At 45.5% G+C, this 14,916-nt stretch overlaps 1 protein-coding gene across 1 annotated transcript in view; it reads right to left on the bottom strand.

The window, feature by feature from the left end:
- Window positions 1-14,364, bottom strand: part of SEPTIN11 (septin 11) — a 90,661-nt gene extending 76,297 nt beyond the window's left edge. The window contains 1 exon segment of the mRNA XM_032631996.1: window positions 14,180-14,364. Within this exon segment, the coding sequence (XP_032487887.1) occupies window positions 14,180-14,206 (27 nt within the window). The 5' untranslated portion in view covers window positions 14,207-14,364.
- Window positions 14,365-14,916: the final 552 nt, after the last annotated feature.

Here is a 14,916-nt window from a genome sequence, read left to right as displayed (position 1 = left end):
CAAACCATGGAATAAAAACAAACTGGACCAACCTGCAATGTAGATGAGGAGATTAGACAAAGCTCTTCCCTCCCTCCCAGGAACGTAGTTAACAAAAAGGACCAAGGGAACACAAAGGGCAGGCTTTTAGAGACTTGACCATGGAAGAGGAACAGCATTCTGTTGCAACCATGGGCTTGCAGTTGTTCAGAATGTTGCTAAAAATTTTAATCGCTCTTCTTCTAAAGCATATTATCTTTCTCCATCAATAGGACAGCTGAGCCAAGGCCTGGGAGCATTTCTGATGATACAAGATCCTTTACCATCACAAATGCATTCCCCTTAAATCCTGAGAACCTAAGTATAGCGTTCCAAATTTAGAATAGACATATTCTGCACACTATCAGAAGGGAAGAAAATCATTTTTAGCCTCCAAATTGAACTACAAAAGCACAGCAACAATTTTTGTTTTACGTAGTAAAGGAAAACTGCACTTTTAAATATCATTGATGCAAGCACTATTTCCTTCGATGTGTCCACATGACTAAAATGTGCTTGCTACAAGGTTTACTTTTATAAACAGAAATGTAAAAAAACAAACAGGCATTTCCTATAATACTCTCCACCAGTAACAGGCATCAATTCTCAGCCCCAAATATAAAATTTCATAAATGACTTCTTTATACTGTTAATTACAAAAACATTTCCCTCCAACAAGAGTACCTGCAAAACTGCAAGTAGACTTAGAAATAATGTATCTGCTCTAAAAGAGATCATAAGAATGTGCCATTGTTAGGACTTCCCTGGTGGTGCAGTGCTTAAGAATCCGCCTGCTAACGCAGGGGACATGGGTTTGAGCCCTGGTCCGGGAAGATCCCACATGCTGCAGAGTAACCAACCCCACGCACCACAACTACTGAGCCTGCACTCTACAGCCCACGAGCCACAACTACTGAAGCCCGCGTGCAGCAATGAAGACCCAATGCAGCCCAAAATTAATTAATTAATTAATAAAAAGGAATCTGCCATTTTAAAAGTAGGTAGGAGTGACCTAGCGCTGCAAGCTTTAACTCAGCAAATCAGTCGATCTGGTTAAGTGTGGTGTGACAGAAAGCTCTGGGCTCACTGCAAGCTCCAATCAAGCTACCACTCTCTGAAACCAAGTGTTGGGAGGAGACTGGGCTAAAGAGAAAGATCTTCAGCTTGCTTTCCACCTTTTTACAGATCCTATGACTCTACAGCACTGTTGGCATTCAACTAAGCTCAAGGATAAATATCGCATACGAATAATGTTTGAATGTTTAAATGATCCATGAACTCAAGGTTCACTATAAGCACAGGTAAGTGAGGCCTGGTACAGTGACTGTTCCATCTCTGGGCTCAAGCCTGGCTTCTTACGATGGTGATGGTGACGAAAGATGTCAAGCAAACAAAACATAGCACATCTGTATACTCATTACCTACCTTTGTCAAACCATAACTTTTCCCATCTCTATACTTCAAGTCTTTTTTTTTTTAATCACCAATACATTTGAAGCTCCCTGAGTACCTCTCTCTAATACCATTCCCCTCCTTCCCCCAGATCACCATCTTAGCTTTTAAAACAAAATGCGATCAGGCTGTCCTGGAATTTACTTCAAAATAATTTGACGGAAAAAAAATAAATAAATAAAATAATTTGACGGGGTGACGGGTAGGGAAGAAAAGAGGTTAGAGAAAAGGGAAAACAGATGACATAAGATTGGCCTGGGTGATGAGAGAATGTTATCATGAACACCTCCATCCTTACTCTGTGTATGTTTGATATTTTTCTCGATAAAAAAGTTTTCTAAAAAATGAGAAAGATATCAGATTGTAAATACGTCTAGATTACATTCCTAAAGCTTCACTATTCAGTATGATAGCCACTAGCCACATGCAGCTATTTAAACTTAAATGCAAATTAATTACAGATAAAAAATTTAATTCTACAGTTGCACCAGCCACATTTCAAGTGTTCAACGGCTACATACAGCTAGCGGCTACCATACCAATCAATGTAGTGGTAGAACATTTCCATCGTCACAGAAAGCTCTACCTGACAGCACTGTTCTGCAGCCTTGGGTGTCATCTCTATTTGGTAAGAAGAGGTAAAACCAACAGCCAAAAGACTTGGCCTTAAGATCATCAAGTATGAGCCCTGATCCATCAAATAGGGGCTGACGGGCTTGGGTCAAGAATAATCTCTAATCGGGGCTTCCCTGGTGGCGCAGTGGTTAAGAATCCGCCTGCCAACGCAGGAGACGTGGGTTCGAGCCCTGGTCCGGTAAGATCCCACGTGCCGTGGAGCAACGAAGCCCGTGTGCCGCAACTACTGAGCCTGCTCTCTAGAGCCCGTGCTCCGCAAGAGAAGCCACTGCAATGAGAAGCCCTCGTACCACAACGAAGAGTAACCCCTGCTCGCCACAGCTAGGGGAAAGCCTGCGCGTAGCAACCAAGACCCAACACAGCCAAAAGTAAATAAGTAAATAAAATCTATATATATAAAAAAAGAATAATATCTAATCAAAATTCCTTACAACTTTTACACACTGAAGTCTTATCACAGGAAAAATGTGTGGAATTGCACAACTTCAATTAGGACACAACTGCTGCGTGTGCAATAAGTTTAGTGGCAAAGTCAATGTGCAAATTGGCAACAACATTTCAAATGTGTATTTAAAGACCAAAAAAAACCTGAAAAATAATTCCTGTTTTAGTTTGAGAAATGGAGAAATCACACATTTCAGCTTCCAATTTGTTAAGTTTCTCCTCCCACTACCTTTATTTTGGAATAGAAAAACAACTTTCTACTTGTTTTTAGCACAATTTTTTCATGGTTGGGATTAAAACTTAAATCAAATTGCTGATGGAAGATTATCCAAGGATGGTTGGAAGGAATGAATGCAAAAGTCCAGACTGACTACTAAGACTATGGTCTAAGCTTTCATCTGCATCTAATGAAGGAATTTCTTCTTCCCAGACAGAGTACGTCTTTGAGTAACCCATATCTCTCATGTGCTCATGTATCTCAAAGAGAAAATTAAATGATCACTAGAATAACCTCACCTTTCCAAACTGAGATTATTTTGCTCCCAAAATCGTATTTCCCGTTATTCTGGACTAACCTAAAAGAAACTGATAGAACAGGTAAATTTTCTAGTGTCCTTTCACCTCTTTCAAATCAGATTTAAAAAACAAAAACAAAAAACCAACATTGATAGCCATTTACATCAGGTGTAAAAGAAGGTAAATCATGTCAAGTGAGTTAACTCTTCCAGAGACATTCACATCTGACCCAGGAAAAAACAGTAATTCTCAACTTGTTTCCCCATCTACCATATGTGTTAGAATATGGAAATGGGGAAGTTGGGAGGAACGGTGGTTATATACTAGTTCCTTTATCCAAAGCTATTAGGAGCAGGATTGGATAATTTATCTTAAAAAGCATTTAAAGACTAGGATTTTAAAAACAATCGGGGCTTCCCTGGTGGCGCCGTGGTTGAGAGTCTGCCTGCTAATGCAGGGGACACGGGTTTGAGCCCTGGTCTGGGAGGATCCCACATGCCACAGAGCAACTAGGCCTGTGAGCCACAACTACTGAGCCTGCGCACCTGGAGCCTGTGCTCCGCAACGAGAGGCCACCATAGTGAGAGGCCCGCGCACCGCGATGAAGAGTGGCCCCTGCTTGCCACAACTAGAGAAAGCCCTCACACAGAAACGAAGACCAAACACAGCAAAAAATAATAAATTAATTAATAAAACTCACTCCAAATTTCATACACCATAAAAACTATTTTAAAAAAACAATCGTTATAACCTAAACATTTTATTGTACCTTAAAACATAAACATACATTCATGCACCAATTTTTTTTGACAAAAGGCCAAGGGTTTTTTTCATCATAATGAGTTAGAGAAATTCCATTTAGAGGTGTCTTTTTGGTACAAACCCATAAGCATCATCTATGATTTCCAGTCTGTTTCTCAAGTGGAGTCAGAATTTTGAAACACTTTCAATGTAATCTGAATTCAGACTCCTTTAGATTCTTACAATTTTTTTCTCCAACTTAACCATATTAAATTCACAGCAGTTTTACTTTAGCAAAATTCTCACCTTTACTAAATCTTTCTATTTTTGCACTTATATTTCATAGATTTACATAATATTAAATTATGCACATTATGCTGATGACTACAACTGGCATAAGCGGCTCTGGAAACAAAACAACTGACCCAGTAAGCATGGGCACTGGCTTACTGATCCAGTAGGCATGGTAGGTACAGAAATGCCCACGTGCCCTAGAATAGAATATTAGTCTACTAGTCAAAGCATCTGGCATGCTGTGGCAGTCACTATGTTTTGAAGAGAGAATGGGGCATACAAACTCATCTGGCAGAAATTTTGAAAACATCCCCTCCAGACTCTGATACAATTTGTCAATTCCCTTTGTTGTGCCATTTTTCTCCTCACCTTACACCCAAAGAATAAATTTCTAATGGTAGCCTAGAAGGAAATAAAGTTGAGGTTATCTTTCTAGCACTCCTCAAATGACATTATAAAATGAGAAGAGGAGGGAAATAAAACGGGCCCTGCTTTTCTGAATTCGGAACCGAGTTCCCGACATCTACTATCTAAGGGAAAAGGGAGGTCTAAATAGTAGTTAGAAGAGCCTGACAAGACGCTGCCACCCCGCCCTCCCCGCAAAATCATGGAAGTGGAGCATTACCTGAGTCTCAGACTTTTCCCTCAACTGAACTGCAGGCTTCTTGAGAGCATGAGCTAGACCTTACACCCGTGTCCCCTGCATCAGCAGGCAGATCCTTAACCACTGTGCCACCAGGGAAATCCCGGAGTCTAGCTTTTACAGCAGTTTGAAGTCTGTCCTCCAGTAAATGGTAAAAACCCGATGAAAGATCAGCTTGCTCTGAACCTATTTTTTTTGACGTCCAGAGTAATCTGGTATGTTACCAAAGCAACATGCAGGCTCCCTCATCTGCATAAGGCAAAAGAAGACCCCCAAACCAGGAAACAAGGTGTTTTCACCTGGGTTTCCCCAAAATGCAGGGGCCTGAGGCAAGGGTTTGCATGCATGCAGCTAATGTGAAAGTGACCCAGAGCAACAGGAGTGGGGACTGGGAAAAGTTTAACAGCGAAAGAGGAAAGCTATCCTAAAGGATGGACCAGTCACCCCTGAGGGCTGGGGCCCATGTGGACCCTCTGATTGTGCCTCAGAATTGTCCAACGTGGTGACAAAAGAGAGAAGTATTTATCTACCAGCTTCTGTCCCCCAGCAGTCAGAGGTGAGCCATGCAATGGTAACTCCCTTGGACATCCAGATATGTACATAGGTCAGAACACTACAGCCGAGAAGCCTGGGGCAGAAAGCTGTAGAGATGAGGTCTACACCTGCCAGAGGTTTGCACAGCACAGCTGGAATAAAAGGGTGGCTGAGAGGAGGGGAGCCGGTACACATCTCATCCAACGGATCCAAGGACCAGTTTCCACTCCTTCGGTCAGACGTCTCTTGGGCTGTGGGGTCTGTGCACAGCGCCAGCCCCTCCCTTAAGCCTGTCAGTTAGAGCTAAGAGTGCATGAATGTGGTCAAGGTTATCAGAACATATTTCTTAAGGTAATGAGGCTTTTTTAAACATTCACAACTAGATTTGATCATTCCTGTTTATTGAAAAAAAGTAACTTGGGGCTGGAGGTGCGCCAGAACACTATGTAGATGGCACATAAGTGTGGTAGGCATTATTGCTGCTGGAATTCAAAGACAGAAAAGTCACCAAAACCTGGGTTGGTGAATGGAGGCTTCAAGGAGCGGGTATGTTGGATCTGTGCCTCAAAAGTGTGCCCTGACAAGAAAAAGGGAAGAGTGCACATTTCGGGTGTGTGAACAAGGGAAGGGGCAAATGCTCGCCTCCTACTGGGTAGAGTGGGGGGGGGGTTTGGGGGGATGGCAGTTCTGCTTTGAGCCCAGCCTTAGGTATAAAGCAGTTATTATTTCAGTATTCGTTTGCCTTTTACTGAGGACGAATGTTTCATGCATCATTGTAAGCACCTGGTGTAATACCTCATTTAATCCTGTAAACCTTTGAAGAAGGTACTGTAATTATTTTACAGATGAGGAATGTGAGGTACACAAGGTGAGTAACTTGTCTAAGGTGGTCAAATGGCAGAGGTGATACACTAGGAGGCCAGCAGTCTGGCTCTAGAGCCCACATTCTCAACCAAAATGCTACATACAGTCCTCTATCCCTATCTGCAGGGACCGCATCAGCGGTTGGCTGAATCCAGACACGGAGGGCCAACGATACTAGGCCATTTTATATAAGGGACTTGAGCATCTGCAGATATTGGTATCCGCGGAGATCCTGGAACCAGTCCCTGCAGATACTGAGGGATGACTGTACTAGTACCTCTCAGCGGAGAGAAAACAAAGCACAGAGAAGAAGGGTGTCAGAGATGCATCTGCATTTAGGAACAGACGAGGCTGGGAAAAGACTGATTTGGAAGCATCCTAAGGGAAATAATTCTATCAAGCAGTTGGAAGCCCTAATAGCCTCAAAAACCACTTCCCAGAGAGTACAGTTCCAGAGTTGGGGCCACCAGAGACTAGCACAGAAGGTCTTTGAGAAGGTCACCACTCATCCCTTATTTGGCGACGGTGCTATTGGAAGCTCACTGTGAGAGAACAGGAATCAATACTCTCTGCCTTCAGTTCATTCTGGCTGCTTAAACACAGACGCTCTTTCTCCCTCTCTCATCATTCTACCATGTCCAGCTAGAATCAGAGTAGGACAAACAGACTGAGAAAAGTCATGACAGACAGGGAGACAATTTTACGAAATAATAAAGACGCTTAGCTCTCTAGCAGATGCCCTGACTACGAAGCTATGGTGAACTCTTACTATTCAACACCATCACTGGCTCTCCCTAGGGGAGGGTTTACTTCCCCATCCCATCCAGCTTGGCCAAGTGACTGGCAGAGCCACTCTCTGCAGAAGGATTATCTATCTCCATCCTGTTGAATTTAGGAGTAACCATTTATTTTGGTCAATGATGTTCACGTGCAAGTGACCCCCACCCAAGAGCTTGAAAAGTCAGTTCAGGGTTCAGCAGGCCTCTTCTTCCTCTGCCACCAGATTGGCAATGTCCAGAGAGAGGACAGAACGTTCCCTCAGCCTGGGTCCTAGGGTCAATTCAGCATGGAGCGGATCTCAGAGGATGGAACAGACAAGGACCCTGTGTGAGAAATAAACCTTTGCTGTGTAAGCCACCAGATCCTGGGACCAATTTGTTACCTCAACATACTTTAGTCTAACTGACCAATACAAATGGTAGGTCTCTATGCACACTGGTCTCAGAACTGTTGGTTCCAAAGCCAAGCTCTCCCACTAACTGGCTGTACCAGATTAGATAAGTGACAACTCCTTTGTGCCTCAGTTTTCTTGCCTATATTACTTCTCAGAAATTGTGTGAGGATCAAGAGAGATAATTGTCTTGACAGTAATTTAAATAGAAAACACTTAAAAATCAAGACGCTGCACAGGTTTCCTATACCTGACAAAGAAGCTGTGAGTCAAGCCTTTTCCTTCCAACAGCAGGTCTGAGTAAATTTAATGGGCATCCTTAATGAGGTTCATGAAGTTTATATTGGCATGAAAACGGTACACAAAGGAAGATGAATGAAAAAGGATTAAGTCTTAACAGAACCCTGGCTTTTAAAAGACTCTCCTCCTGTTTGCATAGGATCCAGTGGGTTTTTAGTTTTCTTTATGGACAACACCAACTGGCACTTGGTGCCAAGGTGGGAGGAGTCCTAGCATTCTACCCCACCCTTCAGGACTCAATTGCTTTGGTGTGTAAGGAAGTAAGACTTTTAGTTCTACATCTTGAAGAGTTCCATACAGAAAACTAGACAGAAAAAGGCCTGGTGACGTTGTCACTCCTCTCTGTGCCCTTCCTCAGTCTTTACTTCCTCTGTTCTTTGAGGGCTTGATTTGGCCATGAAAGAAATCAACTCCCCGAGCCTCCCCTGAAACCTGAAGAATTAGTGCTCTGAAGATTCTCAGTGTCTTCCATCAACCAAGTCTAAGAATCTGGGATATCCTACGTTGTGGGTCGGGCGGATAGCATATAAAATATTTAAAGAGCTATGTAGTAAGTACCCATGTCTTGAAGAATGAACTGCAAAAGTGAGGTGGTCTCTTCCCACCACCTTCTCGGCCTCACGTCCATCCACTCTACGCCATCATGAATGCTGATGTCCCTGCTACACTGGATTCCCTTAAGAGGCTCTGCCTCACCTCAGAGCTTTGCACATGCTGTTCCCTTGGCTTGGAACACTTTTCCCTAGCCACCGCCCCACCTCACTTTCCTTGCTGAGACCTAGTGCTTGCTCATCATTCAGAGAAATTTGATGAGCATCGAGGGGGACGGCATCTCAGGGACTTACATCGTAACCTCAGCACCTACACAAAGAAAGTGCACAAGATGTATCTGATAAAGCAGATGGATTAGGAAGCCAAGAATGACTACTGATGCATTACGGTGTTGACAGTTGTTTTGTTTTTCCATTTCTAACCTATCTATATTATTGTAATTCTACTTCTACAAGAAAAAAGAATTTGAAAGAAAATCATAAATTCTTCCCAAAGGAATGTTACTTAATTATCAAAAACAGACACAATTCCACAAGGACTCAGAGGCAAAAAATACACAAATCAATTTTCACTGCAAAGTAAAGGAGCTGTTACCGTGGAGGATTCCTGGACTGAATGTCAATATTATGACATAGTATGAGTGTGTTTCGTGTTTGGTAATTGCAATCATTGTTGCTTTTGTTGTGGTCATCCATTTACAATGCTTGGTGTCAGTTTATTTATCTCTTGTAAAAATAAAATACAGTGTGTGTGTGTGGGAAAAAAACAAACAGACACATTTTATGTTAGGTATATTTTCACAACAATTTTAAAAATTAAAAAAAAAAAAAAAAAAAGCAGGAACCAAGCTCCCCCTTGTTGGATACCAAAGATGTTCTTTTGGAGCATGAAGCCATTCCTACGTCTCCACCCCAGCCTGGCCCCTGAGTCAACACATCACCCTCCATCTCACAGGGTCCTAGTGCAGCAGGTGGACCGAACGCATCCACACAACTCAATTTCCCGCATCCTTTGACTTGAGCGATGCGCTCACCCTCGCAGGCACGGATCCTGAAAAGGTGTTTCTAATGCCTTGGCTCTGGTCATATCAGGCAACGGACTCCTGATTTCTCCCTCAGGCCAGGTGTGAGACAATGCATACTTGATTTTTAGATCACCAGCATTCTCTTTAGAAATCTGTCTGTTTCACCTTAGCCCAAGTCTTGTTTCTGTGTTCAACAGCAGCCGCATTGATGGGCTGCCAGCAGGCCTGAGTGGATAGGAGAGGTATTGTTTAGTTGAAAGGGGATTTTCTGTCAATCTGGATTAAAACAAACAAACTAAAAAAAAACAAAGGGGGTATCAATTATATTGTAAAGGAGTTCTCTTTGGGGAAAAAGGATTGAAGCTTTAGATCTACTGGGTCTTTGTTTAAATAATCGTTCAGCTTGGCTGACCCCAGTTGAGACAGTTTGGCTAAGGCGATGAAAGACAGTTCCCAATAAATGATAACATCCAAGAGCAGCCCCTACCCTCCCCCCCAACCAAGTTTAAGGCCCTATAAAGACAAACACAGGCACAGGAAACCCTGATTGTAGCTTGCTCCGCAGGGAGCCTAAACCCGAAGTCATCATCAGCTGTGGCATCATCAGAGTAATAAACACTGGGTCTTTTGGTCATCAACCAAAGCAGGCCATCCGAATCATTCATTCCTTTGTCTGGACACAGACATAGCGGGGGCCCCTGTGAAAGCACTAAGCATCTGTTGCCTCGGTTATACAAATGTCCAAATAGACAGAGTACTCCCGGGCACACAGTTTGGCTTCTTAGTAGCAGTTTATATGGTATGGGTTATGCTATGCTTGCTGCTGTAAACCTCAAAACGTTGATGAGAGTAATCTAAGAACTGTTACCTCAGGACGATGGGATATGAGTAGTTTTCATCTTTCAATCAATCCCTTGGGTCATCGTGATGTAGACACATCATTTTTAAAGAAGATACTTTAGAAGAGAGAGAAATCATCTACAGCTTTCAAAAGTATTCATCCTTCTCCAGGTCCAAAAGCCACAGACCTCCATGCAGGGGGCCACATCCTCAAGTCATAGAAATGGCAATTTTACAACAAGGGAAAATGACGTCTCGTTGTCAGTCCTCACCCTCCTGCTGAAGACAGACCGTATGTTTAGGAACTGCCTATAATGATCCTCGAACAGGTAAGAGCCTTTAACCTGCATCATAGCTGTTGACTCAGCAATAGGCACGTAATTTCCTTTCTCCCGAAATGGCTTACATACGCTATTGAAGTTTGTTTCTGTAATACACACGGACACTAAATCTCTCAGAAAATAAAAGCTCCAGGTAAGAAGGAATTTCTCTGCTGTCCACTACTGTATCCCTGGCACCTAGAACAGTACCTGGCACACAGGAGGTGCTCGATAAATAGTGTTAAATAAGCTAAAGAATGAACTTGGATTTCCATTCCTTTTGGCGCAGTGGATAAAAGGATAATTAAACTTGTTTCTTGAACGATATCATAGGGGAATCTCCACCACTGGAAAGACTTAAACACTTCTCTTAGGGATAATGTAGAAAATATTTCTTTCTGCATTGGGGAGGAGGCTGAACCAAATGACCTCTAAAGTCCCTTTAAACCCCCAGACCTTATAACTTGATGAACACCACTCCTTAAAAGAGAGGATCAGCTACTTAAAGCCTGTTCCCCGGTAGAGTAAATTACCATGCTCTGATTAAAACAAAGATAATAGCGGCCCTGGGACTTGGATGCCAAAATACTAACTCATCCGTAATGTGCACACATCCCTAGGGGAGAAATGCTCTCGCTAATCATCAGTCACACTCTGGAAACAGCACATGTGCTTCAGGGGCTTCTGGGAGCCAAGTCCAAAAACCACTCCTGGGAAAATGGAGAAGCTAGGGGTCGAGATTAAAATGGAAATAAACAGTATCACACCAGACTGAAGCTTCTGTTTCCCAGCCAACAACAAATCCACTTAAGAAACGTCTGAATTTAGCCTTGAAGTTAAAATGGTTATAACTGAAGATAACCACTTCATAAGATAGAAAATACTGCATTTGACATATAAGGATTTTTGCCCAGTGAAATGTCATATGTACCTGTGCTATCACACTCAGAGGTTCAAGTTCAAGAATGTCTGTCTAAAGTTGAGGGCAAGTTATTCTGGTTGAACTTTTTCTTCAATCTGAATGAGAGAGGCAGTTTGTAGGGGAAGGAGATATGTTCACGTTTTCCTAAACAAAAAAAAAATCTAATTCTAAAGGAGTAACTAGGGAAACTCCATGCACGATCAACTTTGGAGTGATTCTTTTCTATCAACACACCCTTCCTTTCTTTTGTTCAAATGGTAGAATAGATATGGGAAAAGGAGGGGCAGTGATTTCTACCATGAAGGATTCTGTGTAGAGACCCTGGGGCTGGGTTTGGAGAATCTTCTGCATTCACTGGGGTTGTTTTGAAGACCTAACTGCAAATACTACACTTAAAACAGGAACCGAATGAACAAAGTGAAACAGTTCAACAACTCCTTGGAAAATGTATGAAAAGACTTTTTAACTTTGTAGTCAACTCCTGATCACCCCTACAACTCGGTCCAAAGAAAAAACAGTCTTCTGTTTCCAAACTGTAAGTAACTTAATCTTAATTCTAATGACAACAGGGAATGTGCAGAGAAAGCAGTTACCTCCTCTGTACACACACACTTTGTAAAATCGCCTCTATTTTTTGAATGAGAGAGGTCTTACACAAGAATTCTGTGGAATTAAGCTCACATCTGGTTGGCAGACCTGGTGTTGGACATGATTGTGGCCACACAACTAAATTTTAATCCACATACTGTTCCTATTTAACTGACATATATGAACTAATTTATAGAAAATGTGCAGCAAATTATTTCTTCCACTTCCCCCATGCCTCAAGAATGCACCAGCAATAGGTGTTACTGAAAGACACCCTGCCCACACACACAGAACATTTGCATATAGCCACTGTCCAATTATCTAAAGCAGATATTGTTATTTATCTGAATCTGTGCTCTGTAAATGTGTGTGTGTGTGTGTTGGGGAAGGGGGGTGGGGTAGGGGGGGTGGGAGTAGTAATTTAACGAGATAAACTTGACCTCTCTGGACCTCAATATTCTCACCAGAAAAATAAAGGGATCAGCCCAGAGACTATGCAACTTCCCGCAGTAACAACAATCTATGACCACTAATTATCAAGAGGGGACCTGAATTCTTAAGTGTTTGTCATTAAATATTAGAGTTTAAACTACCTAAAAGACCCACAGTTACACTTCAATATGACCACTGCACACCTTCTGACGGTGGAGAACGTCTTTGAAAACATCGCGGCAGCTGAACCACCAAACCGGGTTAGAGCACGCTGAAGGACTCCGCTAATTATGGGGGAGGGGTGCAAAAAGCGACTGTATCTGGAGGAAGAGTTGGGAGAAGGGCTGGGGGTTTGAGAGCACAGTCTTGCAATTTGCATTTCTGGGCTTGCAGAGCTTCCAGTATCTCCGCGAGACTTTGGTCTGTACCTGCAAAATCTCTCAAGCCACCACCTGCAGCTACACAGCTGTGGGAAGAGGAAGAAGAGGAAAAGAAAAGGAGGTGGTAGAGCGGGAAGAAACTCGCTCAAGGAGCCCACAAAGCCCGTGGGGCGAAAGTGACTTTGAACAGTGACAAAGAAAAGAGGAAAGAGAAAGAAAGAGGACTCCGCCTTTCCCCACCGGCTCTGCTCCTTTCAGTAAAAAGGGAAGGCCGCCGCCGCCCCTGGCCTCCGCCTTTCACCCGGGATGCAGAGCCCCGGCTGAAACCGCACCCTTTAAGTCCGGCTGCCCTCGGGCCGGCTCTAGAGTCGCTGAATGAGCTTTGCACCGACGGAGGCGCGGCCCCTGCCCCGCCGGCAAACTCGGGGACTAAGCATCCCCCTCCCTCCCTCCCTCCCCGTCTCCCTCGGCTCGTCCCGGGGCACCCGATTCTCCACGCACCCGCCACCCCTTCCTCTTCCTCGCGCGCCCGCCTCTCCGGCCCGCCGCCCCCGACCTTCCAACCGCAGAGCATTTTAAAACTTCCACCCACCCCGACAACGGGGCCCTTTGAAAACTTTGTGTATCTAAGGCTTTTGTCCACATCCTGGGCAGGGCCCGGTCACCAGCATGGGTGCCTGAGGGTGTCCGGGATCTCACAGTGCACAGGGGAAGCCACCACGGAAATCCCACCCCTTTAAAATTTTTTTTTAACACATGAAAGGATGCTCAACATCACTAATCATTAGAGAAGTACAAATCAAAACTACAATAAGGTATCACCTCACACCGGTCAGAATGGCCAGCATCAAAAAGTCCACAAACAATAAATGCTGGAGAGGGAGTGGAGAAAAGGGAACCCTCTTGCACTGTTGGTGGGAATGTAAATTGATACAGCCACTATGGAAAACAGTATGGAGGTCCCTTAAAAAAACTAAAAATAGAACTACCATACGACCCAGCAATCCCACCCCTTCATTTTTGACCCGCTTCTACAACCGCGTGACACAACGCTTGGGTTAACAATTCCCACGCCCTGGTCGCCCCTCGGCGCGGGGGAGCCGGGAGGAAACAGCCCCCCCACCCCCGCACCCGGCGCCTTTCTCGACTGTCACGAGGGGAAAGGTGTGCGCGGGGAGAAGGAGGCAGCCGAGAAACACCGTGGCCAAAAGGATCCTCTTAAAGAAAAAATAGGCGAGGGATCCTTTTTCTCCCACATCCCGGGAATCGGGGCGCGACGAGGCGATACACTGTTGCATCACGTAGTAGCCGAGCCGCGGGGATCCTCGCCCTCCCCTCAGCCCCAGACACGCGCCCAAATTCATGCACACACCCACAGCTACCGCCGCAGCCGTCCCGAGGCCCCCGCTCCCGGCCCCCAGTATTCCCCGCCGGCCCCCGCCCGCAAGCGGGAACACCCCCAGCGCCGGAGGAGAAGCGGCCGAGGGAAGCGAGGCCCCAGCACTCACAGATGGTCTCCCCACGGCCACGGCCATCGCGGCTGCTGCTCCAGCTGCGCCCGGGTGCCCTCCGCCAACACTAGCTGCTGCTTGGGCTCGGGCTCCCGCTCGCCTCCCCCGCGCCTCCCTCGCGGCTGCGCTCTGCTAGCGCCCGGCTCCCGCGCGCAACCAGCGGCATCTGCTCCCTCCCCACGCCGCCGCCCCTCCCGCTTTATTAGAACAACATGGCCACCCGCCTGGAAGGGACCATTTGCTTCCCCAGGAAGGGGTGTGAGCCTGCGCGCCCGGGCTGAGGCGGTGGGAGGGAAGATGGTAGAGGGGCGGGCCTCCAGCCCTGGTCCGCAGGCCCAGGCCGCAGAGCTCGCCCTCGTCAAATGTAGCGGGCCGTCCCGAAATGACCGTCTCCCGTGCCACCGAAAGCCCCCAGCCTGTGGGCCGGCCGCCACCCCCGTTCCACCAAGTGCTGGAGTCCGAGTAAAAGCCTGGGCGCGGAGGTCCCAGCCCCGGGTCCCGCCACGCGCTTCGCCAAGCTGGTAGCTGGAGCGGCTGCGGAGAGGGAGACCGGACACGGGCGAGACAGGTCCACGGGGACAGCATCTCGCGGAAAGTTAGCCCCAGGCAAGCACGCCCCAACCGGAGGAACCGGCTTGGAAGGGGAGCGGGCCACTAGGGAGAGCGGTGGGCGACCGAGGTGGGCTGGGCCGACCCCCGCGAGGGAAGAGTTCCCCTCCACAATTCTTTTCTTC

This window comes from Phocoena sinus, chromosome 5 (assembly GCF_008692025.1).
Source record: "Phocoena sinus isolate mPhoSin1 chromosome 5, mPhoSin1.pri, whole genome shotgun sequence".
NCBI lineage: Eukaryota > Metazoa > Chordata > Mammalia > Artiodactyla > Phocoenidae > Phocoena > Phocoena sinus.
The sequence above is the reverse complement of the archived record's forward strand: the minus strand, read 5'-3'. Positions and strand labels throughout refer to the sequence as shown.